Below are 21,703 nucleotides of genomic sequence, written 5' to 3'. Positions count from 1 at the left end.
GAAACCCCCCATTCGACGATCACCTTCGCGCAAGAGGAGAAAGGAGACCGGGATTGGAGGATTAAGGTTAGGGTTAAGGTTAGGGTTTCCTTTTCGTCGCTCTGATTTCTCTTCTTCCAGGGTTGCCCCCTTTTTATGGGGGAGCACCGAAAGAGAAGGCGTTGGATCGAGGTGGAAACAGCGTGGAAAGTAGCGAATCCCGAGGTGCGCGCTTACGGTTGCCAGGGTGTTCTGATTGCGACGTGTCTCGCTTGGGGCCGTTGACCGTCGACTCAAAACGGTAACCGCTTGCTTAAGCGCCTTCAACGGCCTTAATTTAGCATTTAGTTGCGGATTGTTTCTATTATATTAAGATTTAAGAGGTGAAAAATGTTTAATTTATAAAGGTTAATTACACTTAGAGCCTCTAATATCTCTCACATTCTAATAGCATAAAGAACATAGTTGTTAATCTAAGCTGGCGGCTTTGATATAGAGTATTTGGCTTAAAAGAAAGAATAGAACTTTTACAGACTGTGCTAAAGACTGGAAGGTTGTGAAGTACCGAATAAATATAATCTTGCTGCTCTTATACTGAAGCAGCTGTAGTGTTTGGAGCAAGCAGTAGACTTTCTATTTTTTAATCTTCTTTAGGAGTCTTAAGTACATTTTATATGCCCTTGGTGTAATTGAGGTTTTTGTTTACCATTTATTGTTGTTCTAGTAGATCTGGTTCAAGTTGCTTTGCTCTTGTTGATATAAGAGATTGCTTGTGTTATTCTTCACACTGGGGTTAATTATTTTATGTTTCAATGAAATAATTATGGTTCATGGGTTGATATCATTCACTCTTGAGTTTTTATGAAGACATTGCAAGTGAGACATTTCATACATGCATATGTAAATACATAGGGGAAATAACAAGGGTAAAGGACCAAGATATTGGAAAATTTTCCTTGACCCATCCTTTTTCCCTTTCATATTTCTAAGTAAAAATGAAGAGATAAAGTATTGTCTAACCAAACTTGTTTCAAACAATCTTGGTAGCTATTATAAGCATATACATTTCATGTATACAACCTCATGCAGTTACCTTCTCCATGCGGGCATCGAAAGCGACCTTGATATTCCATTTCTGTGATAATTTGAAAGAGATGGAGAGGAGGGTACAGAAATCGAGGAATGAAGGAGAGGTGCGTCGTAGCTACCATGCATGGGATAACCATCGCCGATAGGAGAATTCTCAGTAGTAACAGTAGCGGTTGTAGTAGTAGTGGTAGTAGGCTGCAACTCGATTCGTATATACGAGGGATCCTCGAACAGCACCTGATCGTCTTCTTCAATGGAGCAAACAGTACTAGTTTCTGTGCGTATCGTTGACTCGTCCATGCCGCGTTGGTGTTTCCTCCTCTTCCTCGCTGCCTTTCCCCATCCATGGATCGTATCTCTAATTCTTTGAGGAATTAATGCAGCTTTGTAGTTTGATCCCATCTGGTTATATGATCAGATTAATCAGGAAGTCAGAGGATCAAACTTTTGACAATATGGGAAAGTAGCACAATGACAGAGATCAGAGGATATCATGGAAATCACAATGTGGAAGTATCGGCAAACAAGGATGTAAGAACTGAAATAAACCCTTTCTTGAATTACATCAGTCCGGTCTTGATCTAAGGGTGCAAACCATATTTGGAGTGGCAGACAGTTCGTCGAGCATTTCATATAGTTAAAGCCTCAATCCAACTAATGTCTACCAACATATAGACCCTAATATGAATTAGATATTCCATCAACCAACATAAGTTTGTAAAATTGCGACTAAGAAGCTATGCATTCAAATTCAGACAGTTGCATTTAACAGCTGAAGCAGAATCATTCTCATCAGGAAAGAGGAAATATAGAGTATATAATATATTATGATCTACTACCTGTGTGACAAGGGCATAGAGTGGCAATGTACTGTAACTGCAGAGGAACTGTCCAGCAAACCTGACAAGTATGTGTAGATTTAGGAAAATACTTGTACTGCTATGGAGATGCGAAAACATTTTAGGTATCACAAAAAGATATTTTAAACTTTCATATTCAGCATTCACATACCCCAATATAAGGCGGCAATATACCAAAAGATGGTTCCTAATAAAGCATGAATCATATCCAAATTGCCACTGCAGATGAATACAATTAAACTATCAGCTAAAAGCAAAAGTAAGCAATGATGGTTTGCAAGTTTAACACAAGATTAATTATCTTTTAGACTAAACAGTTCTACAGCCAGGAACTTGTTTGGAGTAATATAACGAGGGAGACAATTTTTTTAAGAAGTTTCTAAAAATTAGCAGCAAGAAAAGGATTCGAGATAGAGAGTAAGTACCCAAAACCAGAAAAATGAAGCCAACTCAAACGCATTCTGCAGGAGTTAACAATATCAGAGATATTTGATTCAATCTTCTACTTGAAAATTATGCCAAAGAAACTAAAATGACCTTTCAGGTATATTTTCCAAATCAGGAGATAGCAATTGGGCATACCTGAAAAAGAATAAAATGAATCAAAGATAACAGGAGTTCTGGTTTCTTAAACCAGAAGAGATCATCGCGTGGTTTTAATCTGGCCTCAAACCCTCTAATGCCAACGCTCTCCAATGCCAAGGTTGCAATGACATGTTGTAGCTTCGTACCCACCAGAAGAACAAGCTATATAGGAAAAAAAAATTATAAGTTCTTTTAAACCGAGAATCTATCAGAAACATTATTTGTCTGAAAGGTCGTTTCAGTTTCCAAATCAGTACTTACGGTAACAGGGATAATGGCTATCCAAAAGTACAGATTAGATCCTGCAACACAAGATGGTTTAGTTAGAATAATGATCAAACACTTAGAGTGCAGAAACAAGGATGTATATGCCAACAACTAGAGAAAAAATTGTGTTTACTCTATTAGTCGAGCCTGCACACTTAAAAGATTTGACAGAAGAATTTTCTAATAGAAGATGCTTAAACCAAAGAACAGTCTAAAAGAAAATCATGACTTACCATTTATGTTGAACAACATGAAAGCAACAACGAAACCCCACAATGGTGCACTACAAGAGTAAGAAATGCAGCATACGAGGTTAGGTGTTTGCTGATAGTTCTCAAGGAAGTGTACAAAAGTTAGAGACAAGAACATAACAGGATGGTAGTAATAAGACAATGAACAGTCTGTAAAGGGTACAGAAGTCAAGACGACAGAAACTATAGCAGTAAAAGAAACTGATACTCTGTTTCGTATAAAACAATGAGACAAAAAGACAGGCATCTTACCTCACACCGACAATCTTCTTAAACTCTTCTTCCATGGAGCGTATCATGTAGCTGTGGAAATCATATCTTGATGTAAGATTGTGGTTCTGTAACAATGGATAAGCAAAAGGAATGATCAAACAACATAGCTAAGCAAAAATACGAGTGAAGATTTACAACATTATCTTCTCAATATGCGAGGGTCCTTCGCCTGGAACAAACTCCCCACTATTACATCCCCTTCCCCTCCAACCAAAAAAGGAAAGAAAAAAAAACTTGTTTTACTTGTCTTTTGTTTAAAATTGGAGACCAGCTCCTTTTTGTGTTAAACTTCAACAAAATAGGAGCAAGAAAGAACAATGTAATGGCGCAAAATATAGCCTTATAAGCCAAAAAAGGAACACAAGAAAGGTCACTTCTCAGGATATCATTTACCAGGATAAAACCCTGGCGCAGGGTAAGGTAGTCCGCTCGAACAACAGATTTACCAAATTGACGAAAAAAACATGTCTGCAAGTCCAATAATAGCAATTATAAATATCATCAATACAAGCAAATAATAAGATAAATTATGTAAAAGATAAATTATTTTCCTTTTGATTGGTAGATGACAACAGAGCTAATCTTGTCTTCTCTAGAAATATAAAAGTTAATTTATCACAATATCTTAGCAACATCTAACATACCACCCAAACAAGATAGTTATTTCTTCTCCATGAAATGGATGAGTGAAGTTTGACAAATGTTGACTGTCTCTTCATCGTCAATGCTCTTGTAATTTCTGTTAGAAAAATGAATTAGAACAGGACGAGACTTAAAATTGAATAGAACAGAGAACAGAGAAAAGAGATATGCTGCCGCTGATTCTTCATAAGTGACTTCCATAATGAGAACAGAACAGATAAAAAAAGATAAGCTGCTACTGAAAAATGAAATTAGACTATTAACTGAAGTGAGACATTCTGAACGAACTTATGGAGGTCCACATCAATTCTGATACAGTGATACTCTTGTCTGTTGCAAGTGATTTATCTAAGGCAACATTGATTATGTCCTGATGCACTTGTTTCATTTAACTAGTGTAAATGCTCTTTGTTCACTTTGTCAAATATTTTGATGGCATGAAGATCTTACCTGAATATGAATCATGTTGATCCCTGCGGGCTTCTTCTTCCCATTTCCTCCAAGTATGGATCTATGAGCAAATTGAGGATTAGACACAGATTTAAGTAATCTCAGAAATTATTTCTAAAAAAAAAAGTAATCTCAGAAGTTAGATCTTCAATTATGAGTCAAGTTTGTCTTCCCTCTAGGAGACAGAAGCATGTAATTTAAAGCTCTTGCACAAATTACAGCCAGAAGAAAGATAACAATACACTGAGAAACACACCTTAACAATGGCCAACAACATGGTTAAGCAGCTGTATGATACATGAGTTATAGCCATGACAAATATAAATCGGTGGAGCTGCTCCAGACCCTCATATGAAACGAATGGCTCATGACCCTGCACATTAAACCAAATGATTACTGCTAAACTTAGCAAGAAAAGTGAGATAAATCCTATCAAGCAAAACAAATCCCTCAATCTATATTTTAATATTTGCAGGCATACACAAAAAGTTAAAACAACTAGGAAACTAATATCTCAGATTCATTATGATATAAGAGAATATTGAATTGGAGAGATTTTCTAGTGAATCTCAATTATTTTTATAGTTATGATCACATGCCTCGGAACAGGTCGGCCGATCAAGTTGACTAAGTCTCCTCCTAAATGCGTGATGAAGAACAAAACTCATTAGCTTCTTACGGTCCAGAGGTGGGACATCTTCGGTGGTTGTACTCTCTTCGACCTCAGCTCTGGTACATGGAGAGAAATTACTGCTATAGAACTTTGAGTCGATGCAAATACTTGAGATCATTCTGGAAGTGGCTGTCAGGAGCAGTGATATAAAACCTAGCAACATCAGTTCTGCAGCACAGGAGTCAAAACGTTAGTTGATTAAGCAGAAAGAGAATAGCAAGAGCAAGCTTGAAGCAATAACTTAGAGAGAGAGAGAGAGAGAGAGAGAGAGAGAGAGAGAGAGTAGTTGCCAGCGTTTCTAATCGACTATTAGAATGCAATTTCAAATACTAAAAAAGAGCAGCCAATATTATGAAAATAATGTATACCTTCTTTCATTTTCTCTAGTGCTTCAAAAAGTGGATTCCTGTGTGTTTTCTTCAACCACTAGAAAAGAACAGAACACACAATAAGCAGCTGTTAGGACTCAATATCCATTATCTAAGTTCAATGAGATGAACTGTTATTAAGCTACAAAACATCTGGGGTGGCACAATATGTCAATATATTTTGTGCTAGGATATTATGCCCCCCTATCTCCTCCTTTTTGCTGAAGAAAAAGGAACCAAGAAAATGTTCACTTTTCGAGTTTCTTATAATTAATACCAGCTAATACCAAATATGTTTCCCAATTAGACGGAAACAAAGCTTAAGGAGGACGATATCTTATTCTAAAAGAAAAACAAAACGAAAAAACTAATGCAAACAAGTCCTACTAATGAAGTACATGATAGAAAAAAATTCATATATCATCCAACTGCGTAGATTCTTATACACGCAATGAATCAAACATATGATTCGCGACACCAAATCACGAACATACTATGTGCAACCAAATCTTCTACTCATTCAAACTCAAACAACAGAATAATAATCCAACATTGATACATAATTAGCTCAAGATAGTAAATCACATCAAAAGGAGCAGTGTATGAACTTACCGAGCTTAAACGGTGGATGGATCGCTCTACGAGCAAAGAAACAAACACAAAGATGGTCAACACCGTAGCAACTGACCAAGTAGGGGTCAGTGCCAAAGACCGCAACTCTCCCCCATGGTTCGACATCTCCATATTTATGCTCCTCAAGCATTAAGCGGGCAAAAAATAAAATCTGAATGATTCCCCTCTTCTTCTTCTTCTTCTTCTTCCAACAAACCTTAAGATCTCTTAGCAGAGGAAGAAACCCAGATGCAAAATGACAACCTTTTCTTCTACCTCGACCTCTCACGAAACCCACAAACAAATACCGCAACTTTCTTCTGCTCCCTAATATATCCACATGGAAGATCGCAACTTTCTTCAATAAGGATTCGAGAACTCTTCTACAAAGGTCACAATTGGCTACAGTACGGACTAAGTGACAAACAGAGACGGAGGGAGAGAGAGGGACAGAGGCTTGTCACGCGAAGACGAGACCTTTACCAAAGAAAAGGGGATCTCGAATGCACTTCCAAATGCAATATTCTCTTTGATTTTTTATCCTTTTGAGCCTGCGACGGCGAGGGGAGGAGAAGATTCCTGGTTCCCAGCAACCCTCCTCTGACACACACACACACTCTCTCTCTCTCTAGATCTCGTGTGTGTGTGTGTCTTGAGACTGTCGAGAGTTCACTTCCCCAGTCAAACCTTGTGAATCCCACCTGACCTCGATCTCCTGTTGTTTGGCGACTAGTAAATAAATAGTGACTACTTTATAGAGTACTTTTTCGTAAAAGTAAGGGTCAAACTGCAAAAAGAAAACCATAAAGCTGACCAGTACCAGTGTTTCAGGAGAGTTTACTCCTTTGATTAGGCACTAATCTCCTACTTTTGTGCACTCGTGCAATGCACATGATCCACCGCCGTGAAGAAAAGGACAATCTAGTATAGAAGATTAGCAATTTTAGATCAAAAGATTATAGAGTTAATAATAAGTATTTTTGCTCCAATGTATTAATTAACTCACAAAAAAAGAGATAATTTAAAATTTTAGGCTAAGAATTCACGTACGGTCAAATTATGAATGAAAAAATATATATATAGTAGCACTTCAATGTTTCAGTTGAATATAATTGACTGTTAACTTGTAATTAGTCCAAACCTGGCGGGATAAAATGCAATTTGCTCAGAAAATAATTATCTAAAAATAAGTGAGTCAATATGCAAATATCTTAATAAAAACTATGGCATTCTATGTCTACATCATAGCTGGTAGATCACGAGGAGGATGGACGGTGCACGTCGTTTGCAGAGGAGGATCAGGGAGTCGGACTTCTTCACGATTAGGCCACTTTCTAATATTCAAATTCCGAAATAAAGGAGGAAAAGAAATGATAATAAAGCGAGAGAACTTAGCACTATTTTATATTAAAATAAATAAGAGATATTTAGGTTGGAGCTCTTTCTTGTGTAGTAATTAAACTAGTTTTTAGTTTTTTAGGATAACTTTGTTCTTAATTATATTTTAAAGGAACTAATACGGAAATTGAGTAGATGGTGAGAAGAAGAAAACTAAGTTTTGGCCTCTAATTTTTTTATTATAGTGAGAGACAAAAAGAAGAAAAGTAAGAGATATGCCAAACTGATCATTTGTTTGATGGCCTACCACGTTAAGATTTGGATATGTACCAGATCATAGATTAGGGGGACCCCATGAATAGATTGTCTGTCGTGAGAAGTTGCACCCCTAACATGGGATGATAGCATACAATTATTGGCATTTTCACATCCTCCATGATGCTGGTAGGTCACACCCTACCACATTTCAGCTAACAAGACCAATAAAGAGAGCATATTAACACTTCATGTGGGATGTCTTTGATCATGGAAATGAACAAAAAGTATTGATTGATACAAGTGTTGTGAGATCAATCATTCTCAAAGTCCAAATGCAGATTTATATTTCAATGAAATAGGACTTCTGTCTTCTGTCCAAAACAAAAGGAAAAAAGAAAAAAGGAATGCAGGCAACCAAATGTAAGTTTGATCAATTGATCCTCTTTTGACTCTTTCTCAGAAGATGAATACAAGGGGATCAAGGCATCAGTAATATCACTCTATGAAACATGTACCATACTTTTTTTTCCTATTCTGGGTCATGCTCTCATGCTTACAAAAGTGTTCCAATGTACAAGGTTTGCAGTGACATATTTATCATCACTCGGAATCTGGGCAAGTCTTTCCATCACATTGAATGTCACCCTACACTTCTAGGGCAAGATTATGATTTCATCTGTCTTCCTTCGACGACAGGCAGCACACAAAGTCGAACTAAAATTCCATGACTCAATGAGAAATTGTAAGAGCAACAATTTCGTCATTTAAAAGGATTATAACAGAATATCATTGGATATAAGCAATAGTGCATCCATAGTTCATTGGGCTTTCCTCTTCAAACTTGGCCACTCGAGGATGATTTCTAAGGATATCAAGGGCACATTCTTTTACAGCACCAGTGCCCGTCCCATGGATAACAAAGAGAATCCCGTATGATTTGCTTCCTGAAATTGTCATCTGAAGGTGATGGGATGCCTCTTCAACACGCATGCCTCGCAGATCAACCTTATTCCTCGACGTCTTCACAACTGGCCCAAATGAAATATCCCCATCTTTGTATGCCTTCATAGGTCTCTTTGACTGTTGCCTCTGCTCCTGAAGGAAGCAAAACTAATAATAAGTAAGCTGTCTAACCTCATCGTGCTGACAGAATTCATAAGTTGTCAAATTGTACAATCTACAGAAGCAACCATCCAGCAACCTTAAGTTCCAAGGCCAATCAAGGATCAATTTAATAGACTAAATACAAATGATATCATAAGACGTAAGAACTAAATTGGACCAAAGGGCTCCGAAATATTTATATTTAAGCTGCTGCGTATTAAAAATTTCAATTGGCATGAGATTTCTAGACTACTCTAACTTGCAAGATAGATGATTTGTCTGTAAATGTTCCTCCAGATATGGGAAGAATAAACAGTAAGAGAAAAGAGGTAGCTTATCCTTTTTAATGTGAAGGGGGAAAAAATTATAAGCACTTCCATGAAATTTTGTAACGAACCTTTCCTTTTGTATAGGAAGACATAGTTGATGATGTATCGTTTATGCTTTTCTGCATCAATTTCATGTCATTTCTTTTAACACGGACCTTGATCTTTCCATACTGAACCATAGTTATTCCATCTTCACCTGGTGCTTCAACAACAATTGCCAGCTTATCTCCTAAACCTTTTACATATACCTTATCTCCAACTTGAGGTACATATGAACTCTGGTTCTCTGTTTCCTCATCAAACAAATCATCAGTCTGACTGTGGGCTGCAACAATAGAAGCAATAGCTGCTTCTGCTTCTCTCATTATTGAATTAAATTGGCTGGGACTTGAATTCTGGAGTCGATTTTCAAAGCTCCTAATTACAGAGTCCATCTGGGACTTCACAACCTTCAATTCATTCTGTATCAACTGAGACTGTTTTAGCTTCAGAGCTGCCTCCCGCCTATCAAGATCTTCGGCCTCAGAGCAAATCTTATTGATTTAGCAGGTCCACAAGAAAATAATCAGTATCATCTCCCAAGTCCCAATTCAATAATGATTGAGGAAATGTTACCAAGATTCACATATTAAAAATTAAAACTTTACAACAAATTATTACAGTTTGAAGGAATGTGGTATTAACATCACTACCATGACAGCAGAAAAACTTGGAAAAGGAACTTTCATAAAGAAAAAGTATGTTTAGATAACTGGCCCTTAATGTTCTCCCCATGAATAATTTGGCAATAGATGGCCTTATGTCACATGTATAACATGCAAAAAGCATTCATTGCATACTATAAAAGCATACCTCATTATATAGTTTCTTAACTTCCGAGAGAACTGATGAGGCTTCCCTTGCTCGAGACTCTAGGACATTTCTTTCTTCCAATAAAGATTGATAAAGCAGGCCCTGGCGTTCCTTCTGTTTGTCAGGCACTAGTTTCTCAACCCATTCTTGTGCACGATCAAGCACTTTCTGATCAAAACCAATTGATTTAGCAATACTCAAGGCATTGGAATTACCAGTACACCCCCATAGTATACGATATGTAGGTTGCAAGGTTTCCGTACAGAATTCCATTGCAGCATTCTCAAATCGAGAATCAACAGCTTTCAAACGACTTAAATCAGCATAATGTGTGGTCACAACAGCTAGATTAACATGATTAGAGAGATACTGCAAAATGCTGGTGGAAAGAGCCACACCTTCTGAAGGGTCAGTACCGCTTCCAATCTCATCAATGAGAACAAGTGAATCTTTTGAAGCAACTTGTATTATTTTGCAAAGACGTGAAATGTGCCCACTAAAGGTAGAGAGATTATGCTCCAACGACTTCAATCGAGAAAATAAGAGTTTCATTAATAAACCAAATTTGATCACCAAAACACAACAGATACCTTCTCTTCAGAGAAACAGAGAAACTACCTGGTGATCACCAATATCTGCGAGAACCTGATTAAACCACGGAAGCCTAGGACTACCCTTAGCAGGCAGAAATATCCCAGCTTTCGACATAAGAGAGGCCAACCCCAAAGTTTTCATAGTGGCAGTTTTCCCTCCAGTATTAGGTCCAGAGATAACAACTACCTTTGTTGTATGTCCTATCTTGATATCCAAAGGAACAGGAGTCTCAATACCAGGAGATTCTTCAGAGTCCATCATTCCTCTTGTATCTAACACTTTTGCGCTTGAATCTTTTGCCACTACAAAAGAAGGCAACCTTCTAAGTGAAGGTTCAAGGAGCAAAGGATGATAGAGACCTTCGATATCCACTGACAGATATTTCGGGGTTGTGTCTGGTTTACTTTTCTCACTTTCCTCACTAAAATGCGGCCGCACACCAGTCATCCACTGGGCATATGCACCTCTAGCAGAAGCAAGATCCAACTCCAGAATCTTCTCCATCAAGTGCCTGATCTTTGTTTCTGAGGCTGCAACTTCTGAAGTTAGGAAGCCCAAAATAGCAAGCTCCTCAGCTTTCTCATCCCCAAGAAGTCTAACTTCCTTGTTGTTCAGTTCAACTGCATCTCTTGGCTCCATAAAATACGTGGCACCCGAGCTGCTGGAACTCAAAACAATACCTTCAGGAAGCAGAGACTTGTGTGAAGCTTTAATGCCAACGCACATTCTAGAGCGACGGTTAGTAATTAAAGGGCTGTCAATACCACCAGCCTGGAATACCTTCATGGATACCTCTTTCAACAGAGATTTTAGTCTCTCCATGTTCCCCCTCCTTTCTTTTCTAATTGATTCCAACTTCCTGCTAGCCCGATCTGGAACTATAGAGAGGGTACAATCAACACAAAATTCAATACTCTCAGCCAATTCTGTCAAAAAATCACAATCTTGCAGTATTTTAAGAAGAGGAGAGTACCTGTTGGAACAAAAAGTAAAGGAAATTTTATCAACTCTAGATTGTGAATCGTGAAGAAATGAAAACACAGGAAGCGGCTAGGAACCAAACAAATAAAATTGCTAAAAACTAACAAAAAAAATCATCTATAACATCACTTATTCCACCCTATTCTATAAGGAATCCCAGTCTCCAATCAAGAATAAACTAAGAACCGAGTACCGCGATTGGCACCTATCAGAATCGCGTGAGACTTGCTCCAACTGCTGAAATACCCTTCTTGCAGCACGTAAACTCCGAACGACAGCACAAAGCTCTCGAATGGTGAGCATCTCTCCGGCGACCGCCGACCTCACAATTATCGAAACATCGTCAACACCCGAAAAATCCAACGGCTGCGGGAGGAGCGCCGCGGCAGCCGTCTGATCCAATAGCTTCTCGCTCTCCTCCCTATCTCCTCCAATCGGGAGATCCCCTCCTTGGCACACGGCGAGGCCTGCGCTAGTGGAAGCAAAGGCGGAGACTTGGGAGCAGACGGAGCTCCACTCCAGGGTCTCCTCCGCCTCCTTCCGGAGATCCTCCGAAACCCTAGCCTTCTCGCTTCCTGATACTTGGTTCGCGGAAAACCTAGCTTCGGTTGTGTACTTCCGAAGGACATGGGAGACGCCGAAGCTGAGGAACTTCGAAGTCCTAACCCTAATTGCACCAGTGCGTTTTGAAATGGTCGATTTGGGATAGGTGCAAATGGGTAGAGCATCGGGAGAGAAGAGCATAGCAGGGGATTTTGGTACCGTAAGGAAGCAATGGGGAGCTTCCATGGCGAAATAGATTACCAAGGTTGTGATACAACCGAGCGGAGGACAAGATTGCCGTTTTCTTATCCAGTTAGTTTGGAGGGAAGATGATCAGAGAAAAAAACAAATTAATTAATAATAGGGTCTTTGATGCAAATAAATTCATGCATTCGGGTTTATTACGAGAAACCTCCTCCATTATATACAATTACCACTCTACTCTTCTTTTAGGGGTATAATTACAAAAATCAGCCATATATAAGACAACAAAAGTAATTAATTAAAGGGTCTTTTTCGCAAATAAACTCACATATTTCGGGTTTATTACGAAAAACCTCCTCGACTCTAGAGATTTACATCTCCACCTTTTTTACGGGTATATTTACAAAAAACAACCGTAAGAGAAATAAGTAAAATAAAGGAATAGGAGGGTCTCTTTTGCAGATAAACTCATTTATTTCGGGTTTATTACAAAAGACTTCTTTAACGGGTATATTTACAAAAGCAACCATATGAAACTATGAAAGACGAGAAAAGAAATAAACAAACAAATTAATAAAAGGGTCGTTGTTTCAAATAAACTCATGTTCGGGTTTATTTACATGGAGGCTCCTCCATTTTATATATTTACAAAAAGTACCATATGTAATCAGAATATTCTATTTGTTTTTACTACGTATCTTCTGACTGGACCCGAGTACCTGCAAAAGCGCATGCGATGCACGTGCCGGATCTTGTTTCTTTCGGGTTTTGGGACCCAAACCCGTATTTATATTCCTCATAGTAACTAATATACGGTTCAGCCGCATTTGAGATTTCTCCCTCTCTCGCTCTCCTCCCACGAGCGAGCCGATCCGAATCCCTTCTTGGAGGTAAGGTCGAGGGCGAGGGGGAGAATCCGATCGCTTGACGGCAGCGGCGGCGGCATCGGAGGCGACGATGTTTCTTGAGGACTGGACTCCCCCGTGCGGGAATCGCTGCACCAAGAAATACGCCAACCTCATCCAAATCCCTTGTTAGTACTCCCTCCCTCTCTCTCTCTCTCTCTCTCTCTCTCTCCTGGATTCTTGAAGTGATTTGGGTTATCGTAGGGAGAGTCTTCTGCAAGAAAGGATGCGATACGGATGGGGAGACTTGGGAAGAATGTAAGCATCTGAATCGTACTTTACATGATTCTTCTAGTTCTTCCTGTGTTCGTGAAATTTCTGATGCTTATATATTTCCATATAAAGAGTACATTCGTCTGAATGTTGTCATACTTAATATATCCTGGACACGTAAGATCAAGAATGAGAGGATGATGTCCCTTTCTCTAGAATATGTATGTTTTCCTTAAAGAACTTAGTAGAAGAATTTTTCTTTTGGGAATATTAGAAACAACAGGATTTAGTATAAATAGATCTTTCTTCATGTGACTAGTTTACTACTCAAAGCCAGATTTGCGTTAAATGGAGGGCTTGCGTTTTCAAGGAGAAGAGTATAAAATGAAGTAAGAGAAGAGCATTATTTGGATATGGTTTTTATTCTTGCCTTCTAAAAGTGGCCCTTTCTAATTTAGTTCTGACTTTATAATAACTTGCAAGAGATTATCTACTATATATTTCTGTTACTTTTGTGTTTTGATGATTACTCTTTTTCCGAATCTCCAGGTATTAGCGAATGCAACGAGATATGCTATAAAGATCCTGTTTTGAAGGACCGTGAGTGGAGTGCATACATTGATAGGTCTCCAGGAGAGGACAGTTATTCGTTGGTGAGTCGGTCTATTTCTTTTTTGTGGATATAGAATCTCATATTTTTAATGAAAATTCTTAACTTTGTTAAATTTGTATGCTACAATATTTGAGCAAGAAAAAGTTGTATCGGTAAAAAGTATTAAATATGAGTGCGCATAACATGTTTGGACGTCAATTGGTTCACTATTACATGTCTGGTTTACTCTTCAGTAATTTATTGTATCTTACTCTATGATGTTCAGATACCAGTTTGCATGTCGTTAACATCATATTCACTTTTGACCTGTTTGGAAGATAAATAAATTGTCCTATTAGTCCCTTTGTATAGTGGATTTCCACATCTTGTTCCTTAACTTTAGCTTAGAAATATATACGACAATTCTTGTACCAAAAATAGTCTCCATTCTGTTTTAGGCACTGCATATTTTTCATAAAACGGTTAAGAGGCTATGTCAAATATATTCATTTGCATGTATCTTTACAAATGATTTTTACCAATTATTTTTTTAGTTTTCTATTCTTTCTCATTTTCCTTTTTCTTTTTCTTTGTTTTTTGGTATCATGAAAGTAGATGACGAAGTATTGGTATCTTCTCAATACTTTGTGAGAAATTTGTACTCCCACAAAGTTACAAGTTCAATTAATCAATCAATCCTGCTATTAGGGTTCAGTAACACGGACTATTTACATGAATCTACGTACATGGACTTGGTTAATGGTTACATTATGAAACTTTACATTTCAGAATGTAAATATGTATAGAAAAGTGAACTATTTCGATAAGGGGTAGCTGCAGCCATAAAATCTGAAACTCAAGTAAAACTGCTTTGAGAATGAAGTCAGAAGGAGCAAGTGTTGACATAAATCAAATCAAAGAAATTTGAGTTGCATTGACCTAGCATTGCATTTAAACTTTTAAAGTACCTAAGCTTGAAGTTTTGATTGATTAAATGCAAAGCCAGTTGTGGGCTGGAAATGAAAAGTTAAGCATGTTTGTACATTAATGACGCAGTCGGAGTGGTTTTGTCTTCTTATTCCCTAGGTTGTTATTGAAGTGATTTATGACTGGTTTGAAATACATCAGAAATTTAATTTTGGAATATCTGTGTGTTTACATGTCCTACCGATTTAGTACTTACTCTCTTGTCATTAGATAGAACACGTGGCTGCATTATTGTCAGTTTTTCTTCATACGGAATCGTGGTTACTGAAGTAGGCTCTGTCTATTTCTAGAGTGACCAATATAACTTCTGCATTTAGTATCTGTCATCTTTTGGTGCCACAATATAAGTTCATCTTTATCTCCTAGGGATGATAATAAGATCTTGCCTCTAGTTCCAAGTATAGTGAATTTCTTATATTAACAATCAATGATCCTGATTTTACTGCTTTAATCCTTTGTACTTATCGCTTGTCTTTTTTATGCAGGAATGCTTTCATGCTTGTGTTTCTGGCTGTGGTTTTAAGGTTAGATTTTTTCACTTAAGCTTGGAATGCCTTCTCTCTTGAAGAAGTTTTAAAAGAAGCAAAAGGAAAGAAAATTCTTCTGTTAGTAACTTGATTTCTTAGTGCAATCAAATGAAATATATACTTGGAAACATGGTTATGTGCATAACTCTTGAGTTATAAGATCCTCTATTCTTTTATGTATACTCACAAGTAGCAAATATTGTTATTATGACATGAACTTACTTAAATTATTCATGGTTAATTTAAAGCAATGAAACTTTGGCATTCCATTAAGATTTTAATCCCTTTAGTGCATTTTCACTTGTCATAATTGGAGGATATATTATTATATATTATACTTATTTCTCTAGTTCCTATCCAATCTTGAAATTTTAATATTTAAGAGTTTGGTACGTGTGTAAAGTGACCGATGGGCAACTGACTCGTGGACGTCTTGCCATGCTTTTGCTTTTCTTTTCTTTCTTGTTTGTTTGTTTGTAGGAGGCCGTTTGTCTAGATAATTTTGTCATTCCAGAGTTTTTAAATTTGTTTGTTTCGCAATATGCAGTTTGATATCCCTGCAGAGAAAGTTGAGCAGGTTAAACCGAACCGGCCGCCTAAGCCACCCCCTGTGAGCAAACCAGCACCATCGCATCCGAAGCCCATTGCTGATACTGATGACCTACCGAGCACTTCAGCATAGAGTTACCATTGTACTGCTCTAGTGGCACCAGATACTTAATTCAGAGGAAGCATAATGGTGTTCAGTCAATCAGTTTTTTTTCCTACAGAGAACACCCATACTGGCCTATATTTTGTTTAGTCCAAGCTTCCACACTTTTTGCTAACTCAAGTTTATACCACTGGTTGACCAAGGGGTTCCAGATTGTAGCATAAATTAAGCCTACATTAGATTTTTATTGTACTTGTTTGTGAATGGCATATCAACTGCCTTCCTTTCACTGGTAAAATGAAGAACAGGCTAAGCAACCTACATGAGCTTCTGTTATGTATTCTCATAAATGAAGTATCAAGGAAGATAAAGTATTTTCATCATTTGCCTTCCTTTGCCTGGTATTATTGGTTATAATGCATCATAATGCATTTAGATGCATGTTAGTGTTACAAAAGAGCAATGCTTCCCTTATAATATAAGGATAATTATACTTAGCTTATCCGAACTATCACTATTTTTTTTTTTTTTAATTATTCACATGGATACTTGAATCAACTAAGAAAAAACTATATAGACTATTAAAAATAAGTATTTTCTTCCATGTCATAAAAAAAATTCAAGGGGTGTATATGAATAATGATAATGGTAGGGAGGCTGTGTAATTAACTAAATAATATATTGACGGAGATTATATTCATCCTACTGAAGATAAAACTGTACTGCTGGTGAGCGTGAATTAATATATCTTAGTGTCTAGAGCATTGCAGCGTGATCAGGTTGCAACTCCATGGAAGCATACTAAGCAACATGGAGATACCTGTATACGTTTACCATGGATTTTTGAAGCATCCCAGAAACATGACGGACCCTGATGGCATGACTGAGTCAAGTGGAAGGCTTTTTTTTTTTTTAATCTTCTCAATTTTATAAATATTACTACACCAGAGCAAGAGTAATAATTGTTGATGATGTAAGTTCGTGAATAATGTTTAATGTTTCCTTGCAGGCTCGATCATCCTGCATGATACCTCTAGATTTAAGATGCCACATGCACAACATAAGCCAAGGCTGGAATTAAAGCCTCAAAACAATTTAACTCACAATAATCAAAAACATTCTAAATATATGACATTTTGAAAATTTGGATGGACAAAACTCTCATATGATGATCGTACAATGGAAAATAGCTTTTAAATTATAAATTTCCTTCTTGTTGATACTCCATGAACAAAGCAATGCACAGATAACTGGAGAATGCACCGTTGAACTGGCGCTAACTCTGCACCGTTGTTAGGGATGAAGGAATCGGTTCTTGTTGAATGATCAATACAGCAGCCCAGGGACAGGAGCCATCTACAGCATCTGCAATAAGAGAATCAGACAAATCATAATTATATTGTCGTAGCAACAAGAAAAATAAAGAAAGTCCGAATTAGAATATATGTAGACCAAACCTTTTAATCCTCCTCCATAGGAACTTCTGGGAAGTCCCATCGATCTTCCTCAATTGGTTTGTTGATCACCGAAATAGGTGAAGGTAAGGCAGGCCCGTTAAGGAAACGAGTCGTGCCGATAATTCATATAAAGGAACAGTTTTATATGGTAGGTGGAGACCAAAAATCCAAACTATACCTTTCCATAAACAAAAGAAAAAGAAAAAAGAATGACGACTAAAAATTGTAGAGAACAAGAATCTAAAGAGAAAAAAAAAACAATGTCATAATTATAAGCAAAGATTTTCAGGTAAAAGGTAATCCCCAACAGATTATGTAAGAGTATTTTCATCCAGGATATCAATTAACATGAGATCGTCATCCTTCTCACCCCGGTTGCGGCTGTTTTTAAGTTCTCTACGAATTTCAGGAGTAACCTATTCAGAGACAAAGATAGATCACATCATCAGATAATTCAGCTAGCTTTTCTCTAATTGCACTTTTTGCTTTATATCTTTTAACCAAAGTATAGTCATACCAAATAATGTTTCTGGTATTGCATTAAATTATCAAGAGCATCCTTATCCTTCTTCTCCAGTTCATTCTTGTACCTGCCACGGATTAACCATAAATGCATCAAGAGTAAGAGGATTGCCGACATTCACGATATGCCCTTTAATTGATAATGTAGTTCAAAAAAAGAAAATAGATTCTATATTAAGACTACAATAGCAACTTTTCACTAAATGCATCTGGATCCACAGAAAATGTTTGGGAAATAAAAATCCATGGAGAATACCACTTTATAGAAAAGGGAAAGTGCTTTTTGCCGCTACTTTGTTTCCATGTAGAACTCTTCCCCCCAAAGGAAAGTAGTTTTCCAGTTCTTGGACCCACATAAAATATGAAATTAATAACACCTTATACAGACTACAGGAGAAGTCAATTTCTTTATTGGGACATACAGCATTAGTTTTCCACTTCTGAGGACTTTCGACAAAATGAAAAGTAAACGTTCTGCCAAATCTGTAGAATAGATGATGCTCCCTTCAAGTTTTTTAAGTACTTCCACATGGAATCAGAGATACAAACATGATATCCAAGCTAAATCTAAATAAGTAATGATTCTCCTGACAACTGAAGCGCTTGCCAATTAGTAGTAACATTGATAAGAGAACAAATCTTGACTACTAACCTTTGCACAAAGGCAAGAAGTGATTGATGCCATATAACAGGCATGACCCTCCTATCCTCACGGAACCTCATGAAATGAGCAAGAACAGCATCAAGCACCCGGTAAGGCAATGCATATTTCTTGTCCAGAAACAGCTTGATGAAATAACTGCAATTACAAGGGATACAAAAAAGATCAAGCTCATTACAAAATAAAATACCATTACATTATCTGCAGTACAGACAGAATAAATGTTATTCAGATTCAAAATGTAGGACTAGGGTTTGAACTCTGAAACACCACTGATCACAAATTATGGTTGAAAAGCAACTTAGATGCATACATCCAAAATTTCAGGGATTAATCAGGTTATTGATTGTTGATATATTGATTTGATCATGATGCGCATATTCATATTTACTTATTATTGTATCATTTATCATACTACTTTTAGACTGTAGAAGTAGAAACTTGCTGGGCTTATACTCATCACCTTATGGAAGAAACAATTTGGATAAAAAAGCTCAGGGTATAAACTTTAAAATAGACTTGGTTACCTAGTAGTGCCACAATAATCCATGTCTGCCAGCTTCATAAGTGCTGCACTGTGGATCCACCAAAAAATTGACATTTGTTACTTACAGTTCCTCCAATCAACCCGAAGATTGGACTTAACAAGAAATGCTAGCAGATAGTACCTTGAATGAAGGGGAGGAATTGTGACTTTCTCAATAATGCTTCCAATAATAACTGCTTCCCGAAGAGTGCATGTCCCCGACTAGCAACCACAATAGAGATTTCATAAGAGCCTCGAAGAAAGAGAGGTATTGCTTCCACTAATTGAAGTATTCTATATTGATGTGATGCATAGGATCAAAGGAGCAAAAGGTACTTTAATGATAAAAGTTATAGTAGTGGCTTGACTAATGGTCCTGACATCCCGCACAAGTGATAATAAATACATATTCTATGTAAAAAGTGACCAGACAGAAAATCAACATGGTGTTAACTGGTGAGAATAAAATCTTGCAACTTTTGTTTCTTCTGTCTGTTTAACCTGAAAACTGAGGATGGGTCTCAAAATTGAAGATGTTTTCCAAAGCTAAACGACTAGCATAAGGGAATATTAGGGAACTTACGTAAATGAATAGCTACTTTGGTATCAATACAAAAATTAGTTACTTCTTCACCAACTCTTCCGTGTTGCTACCTATACAAAATTGGACCAAAAAATCTAGAACATTCTGTTGTGTATGTCTGAATGTACATGGCTAAGTTGACAAAACATGTAAAAGCACAAAGAAACATACAGGCAAAGTTAAAAAGAGTAAATTAGAACGGCACTTTGAGATCTTGAGATGAGGATTTAAATCTTCTTTAGTTATACCAATAATATGATTATGCCAGAGCATGCAACTGATACCTGGCATAGTGGTAGTAGAACTCCTTTGAAGAATGCAGCTGGCTTATATAGGGACTTTTTCAGTGACTGGTAGAGAGCAAAATGAAGTCTTTTATTTTTTCTGATGTCCTCCCTGACCCGTGGGAGTAGGACAAGATTGTAGAAACGTTGTGCTCTTTTTGCATTCATGTTTGAAGAGAATATTCTTGTTGCTTGATACATAGCACTAGGGGACCAATTCTCTGGCTCTGTTAAATATAACACATCCTCCCAAAGTTCAATCGCCGGAATGTGTTTAAATGCCTTTGGGATTTTGCCATTAGTGTATCGACGTAGCAACTTGCCAACCCTGCAGACATGAGATGTCACAAGCATCTAGTAAAACTAGGATGCTAGATATTCGCAGTTGGAATCATTGAAAGAGAAGACTCACATACCCCTTATATAGATCAATTACAGTACTATCCATTTTAGGAACTGGCCGTGCTTCTGCAATATACAGAAGGCAATATGATAGGACATCATCATTTTATAATAAGATCAGTCTATACCAACAAATAGCGATGTTTAATAAACTCATTTTTTTTCACAGAATGTGCAGAAAGAAGAAAAAAATCGAGTCAACTATTAGGTTCTACGGGGACTCCTCAATTCACTGCATCACAAAACCTCAAAAAGATCAACAAAAGGATAAAATCATAAAAACAAAAAAAACTAACCAGAAGTAACCGCGGCATCCTTCTCCTTAATTCTCTGAATAATGAGATCCGCTAATGTCTGCTGCGGGCCTGCGTCTTTAGGCATGAACGCCGCCAAAACCCTCTCGTCCTCCTCATCAATCTCCAACTAAAGGAAACAGCAATTATTACTAATCCTGTACCATAAGGAGATCAAAAAAGCAATCTTGGAATAAAGTCCGAGGTAAAAAAACGCACCTCTCCACCATCATACTGGCTCTGGGTTTCGGAGAACCCATCGAATCCATCAAAGTCCTCCTCCTCCTCGTCACTCTCCGAGTGAACAGAGGGAGCATCGGATACAGCCGAGAAGGAAGTCAGATTACCATCCTCAGTCTCTTGTTCAATTTCCTTCTGCTGTTTTATGGCTTCCCTCAGAATCTTGGAGCTGAGGTCCGAAGATATCTTCTGGAAAAAAAAAACAAAGGAGACGTCTTTGAAATCAGATGCAGAAGAGAGAGAAAGTGAGGTAAGTTTAGAGACAGATAGAGAGATTGCCTCCTCTTCGAATTGATGTTGCTTTGGGAGGCGAGACCGCTTCTTGGAGACGACGGAGTCATCGGCGTCGAGGGCGGCGCGGCTGGAATTCTGCTTCTTTTGTGGCGGCGGCTGGGTTCCCTTCCTCTTCTTTCCCGCCATTGGATCCTCTAAAGCGGGAAACGCCGCAAGGAGGAGGAGAAGGAGCAGCGGAAGGAGACGGAGAAGGAGACGGAGAAGGAGAGAGAAACCCTAGCGCGGCTTTTAATATTAAACCCACTTAAACCCAGACCCAGGGCATAAAGTACCAATACGAAAAATATAGGGTTCAAGTTGCAAATACGGATTA

At 37.7% G+C, this 21,703-nt stretch overlaps 4 protein-coding genes across 5 annotated transcripts; 1 reads left to right on the top strand and 3 right to left on the bottom strand.

The window, feature by feature from the left end:
* Positions 1-273: 273 nt before the first annotated feature.
* Positions 274-6,744, bottom strand: LOC140776797 (MLO-like protein 14). Its single transcript, XM_073120657.1, has 15 exons — positions 6,050-6,744; positions 5,438-5,495; positions 4,996-5,237; positions 4,653-4,769; positions 4,397-4,457; positions 3,949-4,043; positions 3,698-3,772; positions 3,284-3,369; positions 3,014-3,063; positions 2,775-2,815; positions 2,511-2,675; positions 2,354-2,389; positions 2,080-2,147; positions 1,908-1,968; positions 274-1,470 (listed from the first exon to the last, which is right to left on the bottom strand). The coding sequence occupies exons 1-15, from the start codon at positions 6,179-6,181 to the stop codon at positions 1,069-1,071; spliced, it is 1,689 nt and encodes a 562-aa protein (XP_072976758.1). The 5' UTR covers positions 6,182-6,744; the 3' UTR covers positions 274-1,068.
* Positions 6,745-7,938: 1,194 nt separating this feature from the next.
* On the bottom strand, positions 7,939-12,374 carry LOC140774919 (uncharacterized). 2 transcript variants are annotated; one of them, XM_073118108.1, is made up of 5 exons: positions 11,699-12,374; positions 10,549-11,497; positions 9,931-10,455; positions 9,147-9,611; positions 7,939-8,740 (listed from the first exon to the last, which is right to left on the bottom strand). In XM_073118108.1, exons 1-5 carry the CDS (start codon positions 12,292-12,294, stop codon positions 8,432-8,434), a joined length of 2,844 nt encoding a protein of 947 aa, XP_072974209.1. In that variant the 5' UTR covers positions 12,295-12,374; the 3' UTR covers positions 7,939-8,431. The 2 variants fall into 2 exon arrangements, with proteins under 2 accessions (XP_072974209.1, XP_072974216.1); XM_073118115.1 differs by having other exon boundaries at positions 11,711-12,374.
* Positions 12,375-13,070: 696 nt separating this feature from the next.
* Positions 13,071-16,511, top strand: LOC140771148 (uncharacterized). Its single transcript, XM_073112573.1, has 5 exons — positions 13,071-13,285; positions 13,362-13,415; positions 13,920-14,023; positions 15,435-15,473; positions 16,024-16,511. Exons 1-5 carry the CDS (start codon positions 13,210-13,212, stop codon positions 16,156-16,158), a joined length of 408 nt encoding a protein of 135 aa, XP_072968674.1. The 5' UTR covers positions 13,071-13,209; the 3' UTR covers positions 16,159-16,511.
* Positions 16,512-17,189: 678 nt separating this feature from the next.
* On the bottom strand, positions 17,190-21,622 carry LOC140770077 (bystin). The gene is made up of 12 exons (XM_073111069.1): positions 21,376-21,622; positions 21,076-21,285; positions 20,860-20,986; positions 20,578-20,629; positions 20,162-20,489; positions 19,437-19,516; positions 19,296-19,343; positions 18,760-18,906; positions 18,103-18,175; positions 17,926-18,001; positions 17,586-17,668; positions 17,190-17,493 (listed from the first exon to the last, which is right to left on the bottom strand). The coding sequence occupies exons 1-11, from the start codon at positions 21,514-21,516 to the stop codon at positions 17,589-17,591; spliced, it is 1,362 nt and encodes a 453-aa protein (XP_072967170.1). The 5' UTR covers positions 21,517-21,622; the 3' UTR covers positions 17,190-17,493; positions 17,586-17,588.
* Positions 21,623-21,703: the final 81 nt, after the last annotated feature.

This window comes from Typha angustifolia, chromosome 2 (assembly GCF_048772165.1).
Source record: "Typha angustifolia cultivar Huaian chromosome 2, ASM4877216v1, whole genome shotgun sequence".
NCBI classification, from domain to species: Eukaryota; Viridiplantae; Streptophyta; class Magnoliopsida; order Poales; family Typhaceae; genus Typha; species Typha angustifolia.
The sequence above is the reverse complement of the archived record's forward strand: the minus strand, read 5'-3'. Positions and strand labels throughout refer to the sequence as shown.

Excerpts from the sequence above, each read along its gene's own strand:
- LOC140776797 (XM_073120657.1), bottom strand. The coding sequence starts at position 6,181 with ATGGAGATGTCGAACCATGGGGGAGAGTTGCGGTCTTTGGCACTGACC. Across the intron at positions 3,370-3,697 it reads TGCGCCAGGGTTTTATCCTG|AACCACAATCTTACATCAAG; the intron begins GTAAATGATATC and ends CCATTGTTACAG. Across the intron at positions 3,064-3,283 it reads AAGAAGATTGTCGGTGTGAG|TGCACCATTGTGGGGTTTCG; the intron begins GTAAGATGCCTG and ends TTACTCTTGTAG.
- LOC140774919 (XM_073118108.1), bottom strand. The coding sequence starts at position 12,294 with ATGGAAGCTCCCCATTGCTTCCTTACGGTACCAAAATCCCCTGCTATG. Across the intron at positions 10,456-10,548 it reads CAGATATTGGTGATCACCAG|TCGTTGGAGCATAATCTCTC; the intron begins GTAGTTTCTCTG and ends TCTCGATTGAAG. Across the intron at positions 8,741-9,146 it reads CTTCCTATACAAAAGGAAAG|GAGCAGAGGCAACAGTCAAA; the intron begins GTTCGTTACAAA and ends TGCTTCCTTCAG.
- LOC140771148 (XM_073112573.1), top strand. The coding sequence starts at position 13,210 with ATGTTTCTTGAGGACTGGACTCCCCCGTGCGGGAATCGCTGCACCAAG. Across the intron at positions 13,286-13,361 it reads CAACCTCATCCAAATCCCTT|GGAGAGTCTTCTGCAAGAAA; the intron begins GTTAGTACTCCC and ends GGGTTATCGTAG. Across the intron at positions 15,474-16,023 it reads TTTCTGGCTGTGGTTTTAAG|TTTGATATCCCTGCAGAGAA; the intron begins GTTAGATTTTTT and ends CGCAATATGCAG.
- LOC140770077 (XM_073111069.1), bottom strand. The coding sequence starts at position 21,516 with ATGGCGGGAAAGAAGAGGAAGGGAACCCAGCCGCCGCCACAAAAGAAG. Across the intron at positions 19,344-19,436 it reads ATTCCTCCCCTTCATTCAAG|TGCAGCACTTATGAAGCTGG; the intron begins GTACTATCTGCT and ends GTGGATCCACAG. Across the intron at positions 18,002-18,102 it reads AATACCAGAAACATTATTTG|GTTACTCCTGAAATTCGTAG; the intron begins GTATGACTATAC and ends GTCTCTGAATAG.